General features: G+C 38.0%; 1 protein-coding gene and 1 long non-coding RNA gene across 3 annotated transcripts; one reads left to right on the top strand and one right to left on the bottom strand.

The window, feature by feature from the left end:
• Positions 1-896: 896 nt before the first annotated feature.
• LOC148730175 (uncharacterized) lies at positions 897-2,529 on the top strand. Its single transcript, XR_016001773.1, has 2 exons — positions 897-952; positions 1,664-2,529. It is a non-coding gene; the product is annotated as an uncharacterized LOC148730175 (long non-coding RNA).
• Positions 2,530-14,726: 12,197 nt separating this feature from the next.
• Positions 14,727-18,823, bottom strand: LOC148730174 (uncharacterized). Of its 2 annotated transcripts, none has more exons than XM_088762130.1 (2): positions 16,717-18,823; positions 14,727-15,951 (listed from the first exon to the last, which is right to left on the bottom strand). In XM_088762130.1, the coding sequence occupies exons 1-2, from the start codon at positions 17,248-17,250 to the stop codon at positions 15,946-15,948; spliced, it is 540 nt and encodes a 179-aa protein (XP_088618256.1). In that variant the 5' UTR covers positions 17,251-18,823; the 3' UTR covers positions 14,727-15,945. The 2 variants fall into 2 exon arrangements, with proteins under 2 accessions (XP_088618256.1, XP_088618257.1); XM_088762131.1 differs by having other exon boundaries at positions 14,730-15,951; positions 16,813-18,821.
• Between the last annotated feature and the right edge of the window lie 4,046 nt (positions 18,824-22,869).

The following is a 22,869-nucleotide window of genomic DNA, read 5'->3' as shown; positions in this document are numbered from 1 at the left end:
GTTCCTGTTTGGGGCAAACCTCGCTTGATTCCCCACCCTGTATTTCCGATACCCTATGTGTGCGCACCGGTAAATTCCGGAGCATTGAAGCCATTCCATCGCAACCCTTTTTTTGAACATCGCCACTCGTACCCGTCTCGCGATGAAGCACGTCGCGTCCAGCTAAGTTCATTGCTGCACCCAGCTCGAGGACATTTTACCGACTTCACGAGCAGGTTGTGATCCTTACACCACTGTATGCACCGGTGGTGATCCAATAATATTCGAGAAAGTCGAATAAAGTTCAGTCTCCCCATCTCCGAGTTGTTGTTGTTCTTCTTCCTTCTATCTTCTTCTTTCGTTGATGTTATTAGAAAGAGGTATGAATAAATTTTGTTTTCTATGCGGTATTTGGCCAATCGTAGAGAAGAAGAAATGCATTCTTTAGTGCAAAGGGGGACCTTTGGTGCATTATATCAATGCACATATTGTTATGAAAATTTTTTTACTGAAAGGTAAAACAAAATGTAGCTTTTGGAGAGGCACTCCTAACTGGTTTGCGTAGCATAGTGGTAAGGCTATGGTTTGATAATTGTCTGATAATAACGCGTTGTCTGAGGAGCGACGGTTCAAGGCTCGGCAGAACTGCCAAGAAGGTAAAAAGGAAAGGAAAGAAAAAAAAAACCGAGGAGAAGTTGGGAACGAAGGGGAGAAGGGAGAAGAACGCGAGAAAGGAATGGAGACGAAAAAGCTGCTTTCAATCAATTTCTCCTTTATTGAGGCAGTAAGTACTTATTAGTAATGTACATATACTAAACCCATGGGAATAAGTCATTGTCTTAAAAACGATGGGGTGCATACATAATTAATGAAATTGAATGCATAATTAATGTATGAGGTTATATGGTACTCTTTCCTCGAACTTTGCTTGTTCAAGTAAACAGCTTCATACCGATACCAAAGTTTCAAAAAGGTTAGTTATAAATATATCTGAAAATCTAGCCGTGTGTAGGTCAAGGATATCTTGTAACAAAGGAAATTTAATTAAGCGTTAAGTCACGGCGTCGACGTTATCATTCGATGAGATTTCTTGTGCATGAAGGTGATTTCGTTAGTTGTGAGTTGTTTTCTTTTAATTGGGATTAGAACAATAATGAAAGCAAGCTTGTGATAAAAAAGCTGGCATGGCATGCAAACAGAACTCAATGGAGAACAAAGAATTGGGGGGACGGTGTGGGAGGTAATTGACTGTTTTGGAATAAAGGTTGCTTTTCAACAGTAAATTTTTATTTGAACTAGGAAGGAAATTAATAACAAGATTATTTCACTTCAAAGACAGTCAAATAAATAACAATACAACCAATACTGTAGAGTTTTTATTCAGTGGGAGGGGAGAGGAGTGGGCTTACTTGGGACTAGACGTTTTAGTCAGGAAGCCTTGATAGAGATGGGGGGTACCTAAAGAGCAAAGTTGTGGCATTGAGCTCGCATGAATGCTGGAGTGTAGCTATTAAAAACCTCATATCAGTGCCATCAAAGGAATGTAAGCTTCATTCCTTGATTGTATTTTGAATTTAAAATTTTAAGTAATCATACATGATACTTGTTATAAACCGAAACATCAAAGACATTTTTAATATCTTTGAAAGTTTGGCTAAAGGTTCTGTATTTTTTTTTTTTTCAGGGAGTGAGGAATCTGCTCTTTTTCCTGCCAAGACTTGTTCCCACAAGGGCACCGAAAGCTTTCTTGATGGCACATCATAGGTTGGCAGATGATGAGATGGCACATCTTGTCAGTCAGTGCTTTTGTTGTACTGCCAATGTGTATGTAAAATTGTTACCCTGTATGATTTGAAGCTTTGGATGAAGTCAACAGATTAATATGTATTTCTGTAAAATCAATACTGTCTGTCAGCTTCATAGGGAGATTTCCACAAATAACATTGTTTGTATATATGAAACGAAATTTACACTGATCCATGAAAATAAAAATTTCACAATACATATACAAAAAAAAAAAAGAAAGAAAAAGACCAACTACAGAGAATAACCAAAAGTGCTAACCTCATTATAGTAATGCTTGATACAGACAGTTATTTTTTGTTGCCTTTATAGAGTGCTAGAAACACAAACTATCACGTATTCATTATTATTGTTTGAATTATTTCTCTGAAATTCCCATTTATTGTGACAGTAACATGAGTGTAGAAAGCTTTCTCAATGGCATTTTGTAAGTTGGCAGGAGAAAAAGTGGCACATCTTGTAAATCAGTGCTTTCAAGTGACAGAAGTCTTTCTTTTACCCATTCTTTAATTGCATACCAATGGTTTTGACTAATAAAGCTATTTATTCAGTTTAATTGTAAATGACAGTTTCTTAGGATTTATTGTGACTTGATTTTTGGAGACATAAGCTATAGAACACATTATTTATATTGTAGACAATTTGTTCGGCCGAAGTCAAAATAATTTGTTAGTTTGGTGCAGTTTATGTTCGCAGTGTTTATGAAAACAATAAAATGTTATGTCTGTGGTAGGCAGAGGCCTGGCACTTTTGTTTGTCCAATTAGTTGTTTTAGTAAGGGTGGATTACATGAGCCGAGTTCACTGTTTGCTAGGATGGCATTATGTGGGCAGGCCAGCCTGACTCATGTAATCAGCCTCTAAGTGGATGATTGGCAGGCCTGTGGCCTGAATTAATATTTCCCTCGGATTTCTAGCAAAGGCAAATAGATCAACCACATTTAATTCCAGTTTCATTTATATTAAATTTTATTCTGAATACAGTTGAACCCAGTAAATGGGCCACCCTCAGGGAACTGGCAAATGGCCACTAAATAAGGGCTTTTATTTCTTTTTTTGTTAGATCCCAATGCAAATTTATAGCAAATGAACAGCTTGGCTCAATAAGCAAGGTATTTGTAAAGTAAATGTCAAATTTACGTCACATTTGCATGGAATTTTGTCAGGAACAAATACTTGAGTTTAGCTTCAGTTTATAGCTATTGCAAATTTTGTTCAAGCACACTTCTTTTTCAGCTTGAGGATAGTGTTTCAGAAGAAGACATTTCATTCCCAGCAGACAAGGTGGACTACAGAAAGCTAATGGTATCATGTATAGGATAGTGAAAGAAAAACCATTACAATCTGTGTCCCTTGCGAGGATTCGAACCTCTTGCAGTCAACCCAGAGAAGTTGATCCCAGCTGGGAGGAGAGTTTCGTGCGCTCCTCTCAGTGCTTGTCTATTTTCGCGTCCGGAGGAGAGGTGCAGACTGCAGATTGCCCATACTTTTTTCTTACCCTCTGGTACCTCGGTAATGATATGCCCGTATCGTTTTTATTTTTATGCTTTATGATTTTTTTATTTTCATTGATTGATACGAGCACTGAGCCGTTAATTAGGTCTCAAACCCGGAGGCTAGACAAGTCGGTTCTCGGCTGTAACCACCAGAGGACTGTGTCTGTGTTCAAGCGGGGATTTACTTTTCTCTTTTCTCCGGCACCCTTGACATTCAAAGTCAAAGGAATACAAAAAGACTAAAGCCAGCTTGGAGAGTATCTGCTTTTTAACTGAACAACATTAAAAAATTATGGCATTTGCAGAACGGAATGGTGACTGGAGCTTAACTTGAGAGGGGCCACGAGAACTAATTGTTTATATCATATCAGTCAAAAATCAATTATCTAAGAAAAATTGCGCATCACCTTATCAGCTGGAAGACAAAAAAAAGTAAGAGCTGGGTCAATATTCATAAGGAACATCTGCTCTATCAGCTGGGCAGAGGAAGAAATTTGTGTGGACCTTTGTGATGATTCAAACCTCAACTTATTTAACATCGCTACCAAACGTTCTTATAGCAGAGAAGAAAGACAAAGTTCTGGGTAGACGCATGTGAGGATTCAAACCTCGGGCTTTTCAATCAATATTCCTGGAAAGGAGAAAGATTGTAAGCCTTACATTTAATACGGAGAAAGAAATAAGCCACACGACAAAAGAAAACAAAGGCAAATAATATGAACCAGAAACATTACAAACTTGCCGCAATAGTCTACGAAGGTACTTTCTCAATGGGGCGTCCATGCCCCCACAGCCAGTAGACAACTCCGACCTCAAAAAATCTTCAGGGACTGAGTGCGAGGAAGTTTCAATGTTAATCGTCTCAAGCAACGTTCAATAGCAGTTATGTTCTCATGCAATAATTAAAGACGTAAAGATATATGTAGATATGTAGAAATACATACACGTGACTTTTTTATATTCAAATTAACTAACCTTCATAGTCGGGTGAGCTTGAAATTTCGTGAAATCACGGGAATTTGAAGTCGCCACGAAAGTATCTGTTAATTTCTTTCCGTTACCTTTCCGCTTATGCCTTTCGAAAGTTGAACGTGATTCGAAGCCATTATAGCGCGCGCAGAAAACATTTCCTTTCTTGTCATCGCACTCCATGCAAGGAGGGAAACCGTCGCTTTCAATAAGATGTTTCAACCCCAGAAAGAATTGTGAGCTCACGTTGCTACACGTAGAACAAAATTTGCTCTTCTGGCTCATCAGTGTAAGTGTTGGCTGATTTGTGATGAATTTTCTGTTGACAGTTCAGATTACAATGAGACTATCTTTAATGCATGAATTAAAGATGTCAGAACAGCTATACTCATTTTAATCTCGCCTTAAAGTCAAATTAAATGTATTTTAATGAAACACCCTCTTTTGTGCCAAAAAAGAAATCATTTAAAGGATACTGAAAGATTTGCGCTACTTAAGTTAAACTTATGTTCAATTAAAGATTCATTAAAGGTTAGAGTTAGCTTTCGGATATTTTATTTGACAATTAAAGACGATTAAAGCTTTACTCAACCTTTAAGACTGCTTTAGATTTTGCCTAAAGGCGCTTAAATAAGAACATTCGTCCAGTGGGGGGTACAGGGCAACTATGGGGGGGTCGGAGGGAAATGGAGAAATACAGAAATACACAAGGTTGTATCACCAGATCTTCGGTTCGAATTAAAAACCTTGCAGTTTTTTGGGGTATTATTCAAGTCTATTTCCTCTCCAAGGAGTAGTAATTTCTGAGATCTTTTTGAACCAGGATAACCCTAACACAGGGAAGTTTTGATCAAACACGGAGGTTAACGGAACAAAATCCACGGAGTATTTTTTTTGTATTTTTTTTTTTTTATCAGATAGTCATCTACCTTGTCCCTCCCCCTTCGAGAAAAACTGTTCCCGAATGTCGCCACTCCAGCTTTTCCTAATGGTACTGATTGAAAGACATGCCATAGTATTGCATGACACACCCTTCCTGTAAAGAACTTGACAGATAACTAGCGCACACACATTAAAAATTGCGGCTTTTTCTCCATCTTCGGAGCTTACCAGAAGAAATTCGGCATTTTCTTACAAACGAGCAAATTGACTCATCTTTTTTCTCTTTCTTGGAATTGAGCACTGGCGGCTTTTTGCAAAACGGGATTGTAGAAGTGCCACTACCTAACTTTTTAATAATCAGCCTACTTAGTTGAAGATTGTTATAGGTTTCCGCTTTGCCTTTAATCATAAAATTACAATACCTATAGAGATCAGTAAGGAGAATATGCATACTGATGTTAGGGCGTAAAGGGATAGTTAAAACTTCTGGATGATCAGCAGCTGCGCATTTGCCTTTGGTTTTAGGAGGGGTTAATTAGTAGAAATGCGCTCTATAAGAAAACAGTGTTTTATATCCGTGTGTACATATCATATGAAGTTACTAAGGCAATGTCAGAACTGCAAATAGATTAACTGATAAACTACGAGCTGGTGTTCTCAGCATTTTTTGTTCTTAAAATGTGTTTTAACATTCTCTTTGGTTTAAATATGTAGTCAGTAGCTCTAAGAATAAGCAGAACATTATTTGTACACTGTGGTGTATACGAGTTAATTATACCTCTCACAATTAAAGAGGGGCAAACGAGTGAGAACTATTATCAACACTCAAAGGTAAAATTGATATTTACCCGCGGCCAAGTGATGACCTCAGTGATGTCGAAAAGATTTTTGAGTTACTGTACTAAAGTACAAAGTGGACAGCACAAAAAAGTTTTATCTCCACCAGTGCTGTGCTTCCATGCTGAAAACTGAACCACAATGATTCGGAATAGCCAGCACCATTTTTCAGAGTAGATGGTGAATATGCAGTTTATTTCCAAAGGCGAAGCAAATGGAAAAAGCATGTATCACTAAAAGAGGTACTGAGGTTTGGGTACATGACAGAGAGGTAGGGGTACTTTTAAAAGGTTTTAGTAGGGTTACTGGACTCAGCAGAAGGAGTGTGGACAGAGAGGTGAAAAATTTTAAAGGGGGCTGTGTGGTTTTAGATCCTAGAAATATGTTAGAGTAATGAAGTCTTATCACGGAAGTCTTATGGAAATAAAGGGAGAAGAAGTCATGCACCGTTAGTAGTAGAAAGGTACTTGTTAATAGGTTGCCCACAATTGCTAGAACAAATTGAAGTTTGGAGCCTAATGAGGAAGCAAGTAATGGGTTAACACCCATGAGAGAAATGTGGTGGTCCTAACTGTTAAGAAAGTGGAATCTGTGTTTAGAAGTGGCCTTTAAACCCTTTGAGTGACCAGCCTACAATTTCTTCCAACAATCCTGCTAGATGTTTCATGAAGATCATGAGAATGAAAGAAATCATTGCCAACCTAAGAAGATTTGATTGTTTAACAAATTCCCCTTGTCAATGTAGCGACCGACACAAGCGAAGCAAAATTTCGACAACAACTATTAGTTTCGCAAATGAAGACACACTATGAAGCGAGGATATATTTTACGGACAAGCCTTGAATCGTTTTATTTAACGTAGTCGTGGTATCCAAGTACTTATCGTAAACTGAAATATGAATTTATAAGGAAGAAGCTAAGCTAAATGCGAATAGACAAACCAACATTCCAAACATTCCGATATAAAGGCAAGATGCAAAGCTAGCTAAAAACTCAAACAAACTAAACAAAAAACTATATAGAAGCTCAAGGAAAGGAAAATTAGCACTTACACAACAGTCCCGCTTGTAAGAATTGAACCAAAACGAACTTCAATATAAGTTAGGTATTCGGAAGCGAAACGGGAAATTCAAACAGACACTTACTCTAACACAGAAAACTGTAGTCTTACGGCAAACGACAACAACCAAACGATAAACAAAAAAAACTTCAACTACTCTTCTCTAAAAATCGCACACGTCGACATTAAAAAGGGTCCGCGTGATTTCCTTACGAGATTACTTCGTAACCTCAAAGTACGCGAGTCGCGCGCGCACAAGTTTGTTAACGTCGTCTTAACAGCAGGCAAAAAGAGTGGCAGCCGTTACAGTCAATAACAATGAAAATATACAGAGTAGGGTATGGAGAGTTTGGAAGCTGATCTAAGGGAGTAAAGGGTTTGAAAGACCTGATGGGGCTTTTGTGTTGTGTTCAAAGACAAGATGCAGTGTGCACTCGCAGTTCCTCTCCCCACCCAGGTGTGTAAATGGGTAATGGACAAAACTATCAGGGAAACCTGATGAAATGCTAAGGGGGGGGGGGGGAGCAGGGGGATGTAAACTGTAATGGACTGGCATCCCTTCCAGGGAAAGTAGCTATACTGTGTGAGTTAGCTCATAGTAAATTATAAAAAAAAAAAGGGATCAAACTCGATGGAAATCGGATACTGTCCGTGTTAGCAGGGTTTTACTGTTGAAAGCAAGGAATGCATAATTTCTCAAATAAGTTGAAATACGGAATCTTTCAACATGCACTCAGTTGCAACGAGATAATAGTGGACATACTCTGTTGAAAGCGAACAGTGTGAATTTCCATTTTTCCAATCTGTTTTTGAAAATTGATAAATGACAAAAAGGATTTTGAGGAAAAAGTTGATCTTTTTTCGTTAACATTTGGATTCAGAACAGACAAGCATAAAGACTACATAACTGTATTAATACAGTACTTTAAATATATCGGAGAAGAAAAGATGATTTACACCTGAAAAAAATTCAAGTTCAAAAGCGCTGACTTGGCCGCCATTCTGTTGTTTTGGTAACCATTATGACCGCCATGACGTAATGAGAACCCCACTAACGACTCACAGTAGTTCCTTCTTGTGAGGGGGTAGGGATACTTCCCCTACCCCCTCAGTTCGCAAAGTATCATTAACGACGGTGGGTAGAGAAGGATAAAATATGAACACAAAGCAGGTGACACTGAATGCAAACAAATAAATGGAGCGAGACGCTAAATCTCCGAAAAAGCCCGTGAATAACTTATTCATATTTTTATAGCCACTTTTCTTAGTTCCGTTTTACCGTGATCCGTACTGTAAAAAGCTGGACTAATTAAAAGCGGGCGATTTATCAATTACATTCATGAGTTTAATATTCTGGCCCACTGAGATGCTTCGAAAAAAAATCTATGTCTGACCTTGGCAGTTGAAACTAGATGAATATTATTTACTTGGGGCGCGATAGTTTGAAAATAATAAATTTCCCGCCTAACCACATCAGGTGTCTGGTTTTTGAAAGTTACAACGCAAAACGTCAACATACCGCCCGTGAAATGAAAAACACACGAACTAGCCATTGTTTCTTTAAGTTATTAAGTTTGTAGAGGTATCAAGACGGATACGGTAAGTCTATTGCGGACCGGTTCCACAATAATTGGAAGCAGGTCAGAGTATGTAGTCTGTAGATGAGCGCGACCATTCATAACGATAGTAATTATGTTATAGCAATTGGGTAGTCTTTAACTAAATTGATTTCGTTTCTAAGTTTGAATACATCTTCATACTAAATAGATGATTAATATCATGTCTTCGAACAGGTCCGAATAGGCAACAACATCTAAATCGACACAAAATAGTCATTACAAAGCGAAACTGGTGAGAGGCACAAATCCATTAAAATAGGGGGCTTTGATAGTCAGTGCGTGCACACACAAAAAAAAACGATTAGTCGCAGTCGGCTACACCAGAACAATAGTACAATGACATCCCTTTTTTTCTAGCCATTTTAATTGGGGTGTCCAGTACATTACAATGGTGTTATACACGACTAGTCAATGTGAAGAACATTATGTAGTAGCACGCAATACCTTGGTGGCTCAAAATTACGGATAACTTTCTACATTTTTCTTAACTAGCTGGGTTTACCTCATGCTGGATGAGTAATATATTTCAGATTATTAAAAACTAGATTTGATAAAAAGCAGAAGAGCATATGAGTGACAAAACTGGTTTAGACGCACCGATGGATAGAAATGGCGCGCTTTGCTTGCTGAACTGTGCAAAGAACAAAAAGATTGTGGATTAGTCGCGATCTACCAAACCAGCACAAAAGTACATTGAAATGATTTTTTCCCTTGAAGATGTCTTTTATACTAATTAAAAATGCTCGGCAGAGGCATGATATGTGAACTGTAGCTGCTAATCAGTGACATTCAGGGATTTCATTAAGGGCCGGGCACCGGGCAAATTGACCGGCTGTGAAGACGACATTGCCCGGCTGCTTTTAACATCTCAACCAGAAGAAAAATATTAAAGCTACTTTCCTATGTTTTCCTAATGTGTCTTCTAAAAAAAATATATTTAAACTTATATAACATTAAGTGACTAGAAAGAAATACACATGGTTCGCTGCAACTCTGAGTTTTGTGCGTTAAGCACTCATCAGGCAGATTTAAATCTGCCTGATGAGTGGGGAGGAGCGTTGCGTGACGAGACTAAAAATGGCTGCGAGAGAGACTAGGCATATCTTTGCCCTTCAATGCTGTAAATTAAAATAAATTAGCACATTGGATTCAGAAATCTCCAGTTCACGGTTTGTCGCGGTGAATGTCTTCAGTAAAGCCAAAACATAAAAAAATAGTAGTACTTGGAATAAATTAGTTCTTCCATTTTTTATCAAATACACGAAGATTATTTTCTCTAAGATTGTTATCTTAGTCGGCTAGCTGTTTCAACTGGTTGCCTAGCACAGGACCAATTTCTTTCCCGCCGGCTCGAGTTTCAAGACGTATCATTACGCAAATGGTAGAACTGGTTCGCACTAAATTAAAGTTTCAGTTATATTCAGAAAGACATGCTGCTCCTATAGTGATTGAAAAGTGTCCCGAAAGCTTCATTCTTTTCTGATTTACTTTTGAAATTTGAATCTTCTGCGAGCGATGGGAACTGAAAGTCAATTTGTTGTAGAAGCTGCCAACTTTCCTTCGTCTGTGTCTGTTGTGGAATGCAACAACTCTACTCGTGTGGTAACAGAAATCTTTCGTTCACGGCAACTGTAAAGAAAAGAACTTTTAACCCCATGTGTTTGTTAGCAGATCCATCTTAGTAAGATTAGAAAATAGAAGAAATCTAGCGCCAACATCTTTTCGTTTTTTATACTTTTATTGATATCATATACCCTCTGAAACGAACAACTTAACAATCGTTTACACTTATATTCCACTCTATATTTGCACAGAAACCGTGTTATCTGAGATCCCAGCAAATGATAGCTGCACAGAAACAACGCCTTCCGAGAACTTGGCAAATAATGAAATACATGATGTTACCAAAACAGCTTCTATAGTGACCTTACCATGCAACCAAATGTTGCGAAAGCAAATCTGCTAATTTGTCTGTTGACTGATGCATCAAATCATAATTTAAAAAGAGCTGGTAACTTTGGGATGTTAGTTTGTGCTTCAAAATGGTGGAAAATGCGTCTCTGCAACTGTAGAATCAAAAAAATTTCAGGGGGAGCATGCCCCCCGACTCCTCAAGAAGGCAAGGCCCAAAGGGCCTTGCAGACAGGTGCCCGCCTGTGAAATCCAGATGCCCTCCTGCTCCAAATTTTTAATGAAACCCCTGGACATTTGAGAATTTTATTAGAGACCATAAAATATTAAATTTTTTTTTCTTGTTTCTTCTAAGTCATTCCAAAGACTGTCCAAATTGTAGAGCAAAGGCTCAACTCTCATCTACTATACCAGCTGTGAAGGTGAGATGACAGTTTAAGGGGTCATCAGAATAGAACCTTAAGGTTATTTTTGATGGAACACCAACTCTCTCCTTTTTTTGTCAGGCAATACAAGGCAATTTGGAAGGAGAATCTTCTAGTCTGTCATAAGTCACTTAGGCCTTTTTTGCTTCCAGCTCTTCAATTTGCTGGCCCAGTTAGTGAAACTTTAAGTGAATTGTATCCTGTAAGACATTCTTACAATTAGCGTCAATGTTTCAACAAATTTTAACATCGCAGAATAGGCCTACATTTTTTTAAAACACTGTTTCAGAGTGTATGCTTTTCTGTCAAGGCTAGTCAGCTTCTGGTCTTAAGTAGATTCTATCTGAACTTAACATGGTTATTTTGGTCCCTAATCTTTAAGCTGTGCTGCAAACCTACTCAATGACTCGATTCTTATATTCTCATGTAAAGAGTATTTTTTTCATTTCCCTGACATGTCCAGTATTTTGCAAGAGACAAGAATGTAGTTGCTATGACAGTGGGTAATTAAGTGTTAAGCTTTCTGTTTGATCTTCCAAGTGCTAGACATTAATACACTAAACATTAAATTGCAGAAGAAGTTCTTTCTCCAGGAGAACTTGAAGAAAGGCAACTTAAAATTCAGGTAAGCAGGGATTTGAAACAAAGACCTTCAATTTTTTCTTGTCTAGGTTAAGCTTTTTTCGGTGAACTGAAACATATCTTTCTCAGAGCATTTTGTTTTGTCTCTAACAAGAGTGAAACAAATAATTAACAAATAATTATTTATTACACGACTCAGGTAGTCAGAGGGCCAATAACTAAAATCAACCAATCAAAATGCTCTATTGCCTGTCCAATATTCTCTAGGTATTGGACCGGGCACTGTCCCGAATGGTCCCGAAAGATACCGCACTTGTGTCCCTTTTTAATCTCTTTTTAACCAAGCTTGCTCGGGACCGTACAGGAAGAATATCGGCCCTCGGTCTTTATTGTACGGACCTCGCTGCACTCGGTCCGTACTGTCAAGACCTCAGGCCGATATTCTCCCAGTACGGCCCTCAGGCTTGGTTAATAAGATATATATATTCACCTCATAGGAGATGAACAAAGGAGACTATTCACCTTGCCACTTTGTGGCTCAGTTAATATCTACTACCATTCATCAACACTGAGGTGAATAAATTTTTTAATATACACCTAACAGAAATAAAACAAATAGTTTATTTCTGTCAAATTCAATATAACAAAAAATTGGTTGGAAATCGATTTTGTCTCTTTCACTACTTGGCATGCAGTCAATAATACTAGTCTGTGAATCAGCACACATGAAAACTTATGTGGTACTTTCTAACAAATTCTATTATTTTGTGAATTGAAGATTCTCTATGAACAGCTGTCTACAAAAGATAATAAAAAAAACAAAGAAACAAAATAAAAGTTACCAGTGTTACTTTTTCATGTTATATCCTTACCGAATGGAAAGATATGTAAAGTATCTGCAACTATCTGTCTCATATCTGTTACAGTACTGCACAATGTCTGTAGTTATGGTTTTATTCATATCTGCAGCATATCTGCAATTATGTTTGCCGATATTTCACAGATAATTATGTAGGGACTTCTTTCAAATATCTGCAAAGTATCGAAGGAAATTGACATATATTTCACATATTATAACATAACATATTATATGTATATTAACATATTATATGTATATGTATAACATATTATATATATTAACATATTATATGTGGGTGATCAAACAGAGTGAGTTAGAAATCGAGGACCCGGCCATCTTTTAAATTGTCATCATATACCAGTCATGATAATTATTTGAGTTTCCCCTACTAGAAGCTGACCATAATTTATTTGATTAAATGCTGACCAAAAATTGAGTTTCCAAACTACCAAACTTTTAAACAATTAATTGTGCAAAACTACTAAGATCTCTATGGAAAATAGTATATTGATTGAGTGACATGTAATAGTTTGCAAAAGGGGGTCTTCTCAGCCATGTGTCTTTAAAAATCCTCTTTCTTGTGGTATTTAACCTTGTTTCCTTCAACAAGAACAAATACTGATTACAATTGTAGGGTCCAGAAAAAAATTCACACGTCAACCAAATTTCTATCTGTACGTCAATTTACTTGCTTTGGAAATCTAGCATGAAAACAGCTCAACCTTTTAATAAACAAGTGGGTCGTTGTTTTCTTCAAAAGTGTTTAGCTTACTTGGATCAGCTGTCCCGCCATTATTGATCGTCAACTGAACCTATCTCTGGAATTATTTCATTACTGTTTGGTTCTTCTACGTTTTCATAAACGCGTGAAGGAAGTTCTTCATAACTTTGTACTTGGATGCAATCCACAAGTTAGCTTGAATCAAAAACTATGTCCTAAAAACTATATATATATTATATTTATATCACTTTCCTTTGTAGCAGATGAGGGAAGAAGCAAAAAAAAAAAAAACTCCAAAAATAAAGCTGTGCCTGGCCCAGTTTCATCTTCCAGGTTAGGGCTGGTTAATGAGTTTTTTTGTCAAACTAAACGTAAACTGAATGTAGATCATCATTAGATTTCTTCTTTTAAATTTTGGGTTGGATTTTTTTTTTTTTTTTTAATTTAGTGATAGTAAAAGTGAAGATAGGGAAAGGGACTCTGAGCAAGGAAGTAATGGCAGTTAGAATTACTCAGAAGAGGTACTGTTGATTCAAATCGTTGTTTGTCATTGTTTTTTTTTGATAATCTTACAAAACAGTCTAAGTTCCTCCTTCACAATTCCTATCGGCTTCAGTCTATGCAAGTCATTAGACTGAGCGGGACTGTGACTGTGTTGGGGGAAGCCAAGCCAAAATATCTCAGCAAGGGTGTCTATAGAGTTAAGTGTTACTAGAATTGTTACGCGAGCAGGCTGTGTTCCGTTTAGCAGAGAGAGAAAGTGTTTGTGCACACTAAATTCTCTCTTTTGTCACAGTGCAAAAATAGCAAGCTGACTGTATAGTTGTTAACCCTTTGACTCCCTAGATCTGTTTGTTAATTCCCTCCCCCCCCCCCACCGCCTGCCACACATTTTGTTGTAACTGAGTTACAAGAGTATGCTGTTAAATCAAGATAACAACTTAACTATCTGATAAGTTTGAGTATTCTCATGCATTACCTCTTTGCTGGATTAAGTGTATGGACACTAATGAGAGAAGTTAAATAATAATCGCTTCTAGAAGTTAAAGGATTAATTTAGGGTACTGTGCTGTTTCGGAAGTGAAAATATGATTATAGTTATATGTATTTTGCCAGTAAATTGTTTGATGGTGTGGTCTGGTCATCCTGGGGACGGTAGTCCTTATAAGGACTGTTGCAATTGGTAATAACTGACATTTCCATGAACAAAGCGGAAGTCATCACAAGAGTTGAATGGCTTTGGTGATGAATTCCGCCACCAACAACAGTCCTTTGCAGGACTCTACTCACCAGGACCATCAGGCTATGCAATCAAATATATATTATATATTTTTCGAAATTCAGCATTTTGATGGTTTTGTTATTTTTTACATCTTTGTTCAAGGGGTTTGATTACAATGATTACACTTATGGTGTCAAACATGTGCACAGCGGTCAAGCACAATGCAGAAATTGCCACAGCCTCCTTCCAAACAGGTAGTTTGTTGCTGTAAATCATTTTGACATATATTTTCTGTTGGAATGTTGTCAAAGACTTAACAAGAACTTTATTTCTATGGCTGTATATGCAAAAGCTCTATGTCGCTTTACAATCTAATAAATATCTAACTAGCAATCTTACCAAGACAAAATCAATTAAAAGGAAGTCTGAAAAGATAAGTTTTCAATCTAGATTTAAAGACGTCAACTGATCGACTTAATTTAATGTCTAAGGGAATATCATTCCAGTGCTGTGGGGCAGCGACCGAGAAGGCCCTGTCCCCATAGCTCTTCAGGCGCACATTCGGTACTTCTAATAAATGTTTGCTAGCTGACCTAAGATTTCTTGTAGGGCTATATGGGACTATAAGTTGACTTAGATACAGAAGCACCAGACCATTGAGAGCTTTAAAAGTTAACAGTAATACTTTAAAGGTAACTCGCTGCTCCACAGGTAACCAGTGTAGCTCCTTTAAAGGTCGGGGCAAATGTGTACAGTCCTAGGTTGCCTGGCTACGAGGCGTGCAGCGCAGTTTTGAATGCGCTGCATGACTCGTAGCTGTTAATATTAATTAAGAAATATTTCAGTAGTTATCAGACTCAGTTAATTCTTGCCAATGAATTTTGTAAATCGGCAAGTTTTGACCCGAACAGTTTCTGTCGTAGTTTAAAATAGGATTGCATTTACACAGATATTTCAGACTTATTTAATGGTTTGTGAAATGGTAATAGGTTTTGCTATCACAAATTGTATTCAATTTTACTTGTTGGCACAGATTTGTATTTATTAGATGAACTCACAAGCAAATAAAGTACCTGATTCTATTATATTGTCTCTTTATTTTTTTAATTGTTTTTGAATGGTTGTAAAAATAACGAAAAAATTGTGCTTTTGAAAGGGCCTGGTAACCAGTCAAAACATAGGCACTCTGTTATTCTGTTTTTATGTATGGAGGGTTGCCGAGAGGAAGGAAATTTCTGTAGATTTGAAGGCATTTAGCGCTAAAAAAAAAGATATACGTGACTTTTCATGGGAGGAAATCTTTTTCATGTTGTGAATATTTTTCCCGCCAAAAGACTTTCTATAGTATACTTTTTGATGAACACTAAGCACAATTCAAAAATGCAAACTTCTTTCCAAGAGACAATTTTCCCGCCAAAAGACTTTTAAAAGAGCAAGATTTCTAATCATTGTTAACCCAACACTGGGCAGACATCGCTCCTCTTGATTCTCTTTCTTTAAAGAGGACACCGATGTCTAAGCGAGACATCTCATAAAATTTATTTTGATCAATAAATTCCTTGAATCTTGTAGCATCATCTTTCAAACCTAAAAGAAAAAAGAAATAATTCAATGGCAATGTCATCAAGGAAAACCTTATCATGGTAATTGCCTCCTGTTCTACAAAAGATATTTTGTACTCGTTTATACTTTTCACTGTGTTAACCTTCTAACTCCCAAAATCTGATCACTTTCAATTCTCCCCTCCAGCTGCTACACATTTTCTTGTAAATTAGTTACGAGAATGTGGTGTTAGATCAAGGTAAAAACTTCTACCTGATAAGTTTGAGTATTCTCATTACTTGTTTACTGAATAATGTCTGGGATATTGTAGGGAGAAGTTTCATGTTAATCACTACTGGGAGTTCAAGGGTAAATTCATTATCGACCATGTCAAATGAAAATCTAAAATCAGGGGAAACTTTTTTATACTGCTGAACACAAGAACGAGCAAACTCAAGCTATGACTTGTATAAATGCAAACAATCAGAGGTATATGTTGTGGTTCAAATTTTACCTTTGGTTTAATTTTTTTTGACCTGGTTTAAAAAATTTTAAACTAGTTTAGAATTTTCAAACTGGTTTAAAATTTTTAAGCGCACAGCTCATAGACCACTTTCATAAATGGCTGCTGGATTAATATTCTTTTGTTTAAATTTAAATTAGCCTTTCTGGCCTCGTTCTCCAGTACAAAATTCAAAAGAATACATTATCTCAAGCGAGGCCAGAAAGGCTAATTTAAATTTAAACAAAGTGGTTGTTCCACTTAAGGTTACACGAAATAGTCACGCCTAGGATCCTAGCCGACTCTACCGTCTCTAATTCTTTGCCATCTACCAAGAGGGGAATGAAATGGTGTTTCTGCCTTTTGCAGTCGATCACCATAACTTTGCATTTGTCAGCGTTAACCTGCATCTTCTGTGCTTTGGACCAATCCTCCACCACTTTAACAGCGATTTGGGCGTCACTTAATGCGTTACGCGGGACGATCTCTGCCACCGTCGTGTCATCAACGTACTTCCAAGTTTGAACCTGGGAAATTCTTAGATAGTTTATCATTAGCAAGAAGAGCCATGGCCCCAATTTTGTCCCCTGAGGTACACCAGCTGGTAAGGGGCCCCACTCAGAGAAACAATCAGCAGATAATTTTATGGGTTGGTAGCGATGCACTAAGAAGTCGACAACCCAACGTGCTACAACCCGAGGGATATCAAGACTGTAAATTTTATGAGTGAGCAGTTGATGGTCAATGTAGTCAAAAGCTTTGCGGTAGTCAAATAGGACCACCCTGACTGCAGATCCCGTGCCATCAGTTGCGCGCGTCCAGTGATGGAGCATGGACGTCATGGCTAGGGCCGTGGAGGATTTCGGTAAGGGTCCAAACTGGTCGAGATCGATAATTTTCAACACAGCCGGAGCGATGAAGGCAGATACCACAAAGTCTTCGGCTAATTTGGAAATTATTGGTGTGAGAGAAATGGGTCGTAAGTTCTTTTTTTATGACTTCGACAGGTTTCTGTTTATGAATGGGTACCACATCCGCCAGCTTCCAAGATGGGGGAAGTTGTTGCTCAGCAAAGCTCCAATTAAGGATGGAAGTCACAGGCTGAGCTATAAAGTCAGCATATTCCCTAAACACCCAACTAGGTATCCCATCGGGACCCGCAGCCTTGGGGGGGTTCAACTTTCTGATTGCGGTCAAAACATCGACCTCAGAAATGGTTACCACCGCCGAGTTCGCTTCGAACTATCTCATTACTCGAATTTGACACATTCTAAATTCTAAATATCCCTCACTGATTGACCTTGACTGAGTTGCTCCCTCTGCATAATTTGGTAAATTTGAAATTTTACTCATGTGGCGTTTTGTCCTTTCTCGTTTATGTTTGACTGATTAGCAGAAAATCGATTTTCCTAACGAAAATTTCAGTTATACTCCACTGCAGAGTTTTTCTATGGAGAAAAAAAACTCATTTAAAGTAAAAAAGAAACAAACAAACAAAATAATCACGAAAATAAAAACCAGCAAACAAAACTTAAAGAACAAAACGGAAAGGAAAAAGGCGAATCCACAAGATAATTCCCGCAAGATGTTTAAGCTGCACAGTAACCTGCAAAACACGCTATAAAATCATAAAATAACCTGAATTAAGAGCATCTTTCTCAATGAGCTTGATTTTATAAACTTGTTCATGATCAATAACGTACCATGCCTCTCTTCTTTCTTGATCGTCTGGTGGGTGATACGCATGAAGAAAATTACAACAGTGTAAATGTAACGTTGAAAGAAAGAACGATGCAGATTAGTTCGGGGAGGGGGGATCAGGAGGGGAAGGGAGAAAGGGCGTATGGGGGGATTATGGGGGATCGGAGGGAAGTGGAGAAATATACAGGTTTCTATCACCATATCTCCGATTCGGACTAAAAAACCTTCGAAAATTATTTCAATGTTCTTTAGGTACGACTCAAATCCATTTCCTCTTCGAGAAGTAGTAATTTTCTATAGATGAGTCAGGATAGCTATAGAACAGTGAGGGTTTGGTCAAAAACGGAGGATAAAGGTACAAAATCAACTGTTTTTTTTTCCTTTCGTTCATCTACCTTGTACCTCTGTGGGAGTCTCTCTTTCCTCGAGAAAAACTGTTTGAAAGACATGCCAAAGTATTGCATGGAATATCCTTCCAGCGCATGACTGATTCGACACATAAATAGCACACGCACATCAACAATTGCGGTTTTTTCAGCACGGTAAACTATTGCCTTTTTTCTATTTCTCGGAATTAAGCAATGTTATTCTTCCCCTGAAATAACTTTAAACTCCAATTCTCGGCGAAGGAAAAGGAACAATTTTCGGAAACGCAAATTTAGCCAGTACTCGTAAATTTAATTGTTATGATATTATAGGAATTATATGAGTACTACAGTTCCTGAACGAGCCCCAGGACCCCCCCCTCCCTTTTTTATTTCAAAATTTCACCCCTTTCTTTATAACAAAACTTTTTCCTTTTTTATTTTCAAATTTTCGCTCCTATAAGATAAACAAACAAAAAGTAAAGTTTCACAAAAAATCTCAGAGCAGGTTTCAGAGGAATGAAATCAGGGACCGGCCATTATTTATCGCCTGAGGGGGAGGAGGGGGTCAGAGAATCTTGACTGTCATAATTACATTTATCTGATCCCCGGTAATGCTTTGTAACATTCTTATGACTCCCCCCCCCCCCCCCCCAATCAATGAAAATTAATTGGCTGGCAGTCATTTTTCTATAGTTCTCCCCCTTTATACTCAGTCGGCGACGACTAGTTCCCTCTCTTTTCTCCCTACAAACCTAATGATCACTCATAATCCTCCACCCCCTCCCCCTTCAGTCTATAACTAATGACTCTGGTTCCTGAATAAGAGATCTAAGACAGCATGGTTTAACAACTTGCTAGGAGTTAAGAAAACTGGTATGGTCCATAAATGATATGAAAAATGCAGACAGCCGTATTTATTGTATTGCAGTCCTTTGAATTCTAAATTAAAGATTCTGACTCAGTGTTAAAAAGCTAAAACAGTTCCCTTGCCAAAGCAGGGCCGCCGTACAATGAAAAATAGGAGGAAATTGAACATGGGGGTAAGAGTTCCAGAGAACCCCATACGTTAATTATGCATAGAGTGTTTCAAAGAAACCTTTATATTTAGTCTTTATGAAGTGGAATACATAATTAATGCTGGGGTTATATGGAACTCTTTCCGAACATGGGTTCAAAGTGTGAGAAGACAGCAAAGTGCGATTGTTAAAGTAAATTAGATCATAATCCTTGTTCAGGGATCGGTCATTATTTATCAAAAGGGAGGGGGGTTCGGAGTATTTTGGTTGTGTCACATTAAAACAATTTCTCTCCCCTCCTCCCCACCTTAAGGCCTTTTTTTTATTCTAACGATACCCCCACTAATTGGCGGTCAATTCCCAGTATTTTTTTTTAATTCTATATTGAAGTTTTTGATGCTCTATTATAAAGCTAAAGCAGTTTCTTTGCCAATGCGCAGCTGCCGTACAAGGGAAAAGAGGAGAAAATTAAACCTAGGCTCAAAGTGCAAGAAGATGGCAAGGCGCGATTTTTAGAGTAAATAATGTTAGATAACTAATGAATGGTCCCTTAGAAACCGAAGTTTTAAAGGTTTGCTGATATCATTCGCTGAGGAATAACGTTTTCATGTGCTGGAGATCGATATTTCTCCCGACAAAGCTGATGCATGAAAGGGTTCAGTTATGGGATCTTTGTGGTGATTAGGTGTCGCTAGATTACGATTATTTTCAAATTGCCCTAATTAGTATTGAATTTCCTTTCGGACAAAAACTTGTGCATGCGAAACGTAGTGAATTAGACTTATGGAATATTGCAGCTTTCAATTTCATTCAGCGTTCACATAAATTATACCCGTGACAAGTTTCCGCACACTGTCTGTTTCACCGATAAATTAGAAGAAATGAATCATAGGCGAGACAGGCCCATCGACGCATTATATCTTTTAATATTTAGCCAAGGCTCCAGTAAAGGGCTCAAATTTTTTGGTAACATAATTATTGAGTGTAGGAGAATGAAACTAGATAACTTACTTGAACTCTTGAAAGACATGACCTTCTGTTACTTCACGTCCTACTCAGTTGGTATGTGGTTGCTGTCCGGCTTCAGAATTACCTGACACATGTTATGAAACTATTTGTCGTACCAAAAAGTCGCAATTTTAAGCCAAATAGGTAATCGAAGCTCGGAGCTCTATGTTCGAAGTTCCTGACAGAACAAAGACAATTATTACTTCATCGAGTGAAAACATATTTGCAATGCAAATCAATCATTCCGTTACCTCACTGTTTGTCATCTAAATGACATTTCGACAAGGGTAGGTGTGATTTTTGCTAATGATACTTTTTGCTGCAGTGAACTGTGGTTGTGTCTAGGAAGAGTTACTCATATGTTATGCGAAAAAAGACAAAATGACAGGATTCAAAAAGGGAAGGAAACAATGAGAGTAAAGACAAAGATAACTTCTTGAAAAATTTTTAAGTAAGAGAGTAGAAATCTGAAGACCTTTTTCCAAAGCAAGAAAACCAGAAATGCGATAAGTGCAATGTTAACCTGAAAAAAGCGTCCAGACTCTAACTCAAACCTAGTGTAGACTGGCATAATATCTTGTTGAGCATGATGTGAATTTCTCAAGACACGGTTTTAACATGATTAAAGCACCAGCACTCCACTTAATTTCAGACTTTCCAGTAAACAAAGGAACTTAAGTGAAGGTGTAGTCTGATCGTCCGGGTGAGTGTAGTCCTGAGAAGGACTGTTGTCGGTGGTAGTGACTGACGTTTCGACAACCTATGCGGAAGTCATCATCAGAGTCAAGTGAATGATTGTTGTCAGTAGAATGTTCTTACTCCAGTTCGTGTAAAATGATCGGTTGGTTTTGCCGTGATGTTATTGGCTGTAAGACTCAAGTGACGTAAGTCGGTCGTGATTGGTCTGTTTCGATCTGTCGGTAAAGTGAGGTCGTTCTTTTTCGGTCGTTTGTGATGTTTATGTCGTGAACAAGTCATTCGTATGGAGCGGGTAACTGTTGACATCTGTTTAGGGGAGTCTGTTCTAAGTAAGTAAACCAGCTTTCCAGAGTCAGTCGTTGAAAATAGTCAGTGCTGTAGGTTAGGCATTGCGCAGAGTCCCAGTCAATGTTGTGGTTGGTAAGTCGATGGTGTTCAGCAATGTGATTGCTGACATCACCTTTCCTCGTCGCCCGTCTGTGTTCAGTCAGTCTTGTTGTGAGGTTTCTGCCAGTCTCACCGATGTAGGAGGCTTGGCAGCTATTAGCTAAAGAACGGCTGCGAAGGAGACGTGGCATTTTTAGGCCAGCGGAGGTAAACACGAGACATGCGCACAGGAGGATGCTGCGAACCACACGCGACAATCGTCTTTCGAGCTCTAACCGACCTCCCATAGTGCCAGGCTCTGTTCACCTCAAACAAAAGCAGATTTGCTTTGTAGAGCATTACAAAAATTCTCAAACCATTATCTTGGTTGATTGGGCATCGAATGTAACAAAGAGCTTTTTTGATGCTTATGGAAACAAGGGCTTTTTAGATTGGCAAGTAGTGGCGTAGCTAGGATTTCACACATTCGAATTCTGTGCTCCTTACGTAAACTGGCCTACACTCCTGCTTCATTTTGTGTATCAACAAGCTCGTGTTCACACCGCGAAAATGACTGACAAATAGAGTATGATTAGAGCCACGCGGATTCTGTGCATTCGAGCGGTTTTTGCTAAACGGAATTATAGGTTTTAGCTATTGTTCTAACAACCAATCTTTTCAACCACCAAAACGCAACACCATCGACAGCCGAAGTGCCATTACTTAACTCCTTTAATAATTAGCCTACTTAGTTAAAGATTACAATACGTACAGCACGCCAAATGTTACTATGCTTGTGATGATTTACACTATGAACAATTTTCAAATTTTAAAGGATTACTTCGATGTCAAAACTAGAAATTAAACTTAATAGGTTCTAGAGGAACCATACTCCGAGAAAAGTCCAACGTTCATTGCAATAAAGTCACAGACGATATTTTAAAATCCTGACAGCCAGTGACAGGGTCTAATTCTATACTACATAGACAAAGTTGAATAACATCTGCGCATGTCACATAGACGCCTATAAATCCATAGCAACAGTATGTATTTAACAATTATTTCACTCGCGCTTGTTGGATATGAGATGATAGATAGCCAACGAGGCGCGTAGCGCCGAGTTAGCCATAGTCATCTCATATCCAACAAGCGCGAGTGGAATAATTGTTTTATTAAAAACACCCCCACAATATTAGACAAATCTTCTCTTCTCTTCTTTTTAGCTCCCTTTTATTTTTAAGCCAACGCGTACACTTATCATACTTGTAGATTATGGTATATTGGCTCCTCTATCATAATGGCT

Source organism: Stylophora pistillata, chromosome 5 (assembly GCF_964205215.1).
Source record: "Stylophora pistillata chromosome 5, jaStyPist1.2, whole genome shotgun sequence".
NCBI classification, from domain to species: domain Eukaryota; kingdom Metazoa; phylum Cnidaria; class Anthozoa; order Scleractinia; family Pocilloporidae; genus Stylophora; species Stylophora pistillata.
Note: the sequence above shows the minus strand (reverse complement) of the source record. Positions and strands in the feature narration are given on the sequence as shown.

What these genes read in the sequence shown, in the direction of transcription:
- LOC148730174 (XM_088762130.1), bottom strand. Translation starts at nt 17,250, where the DNA reads ATGACGTCCATGCTCCATCACTGGACGCGCGCAACTGATGGCACGGGA.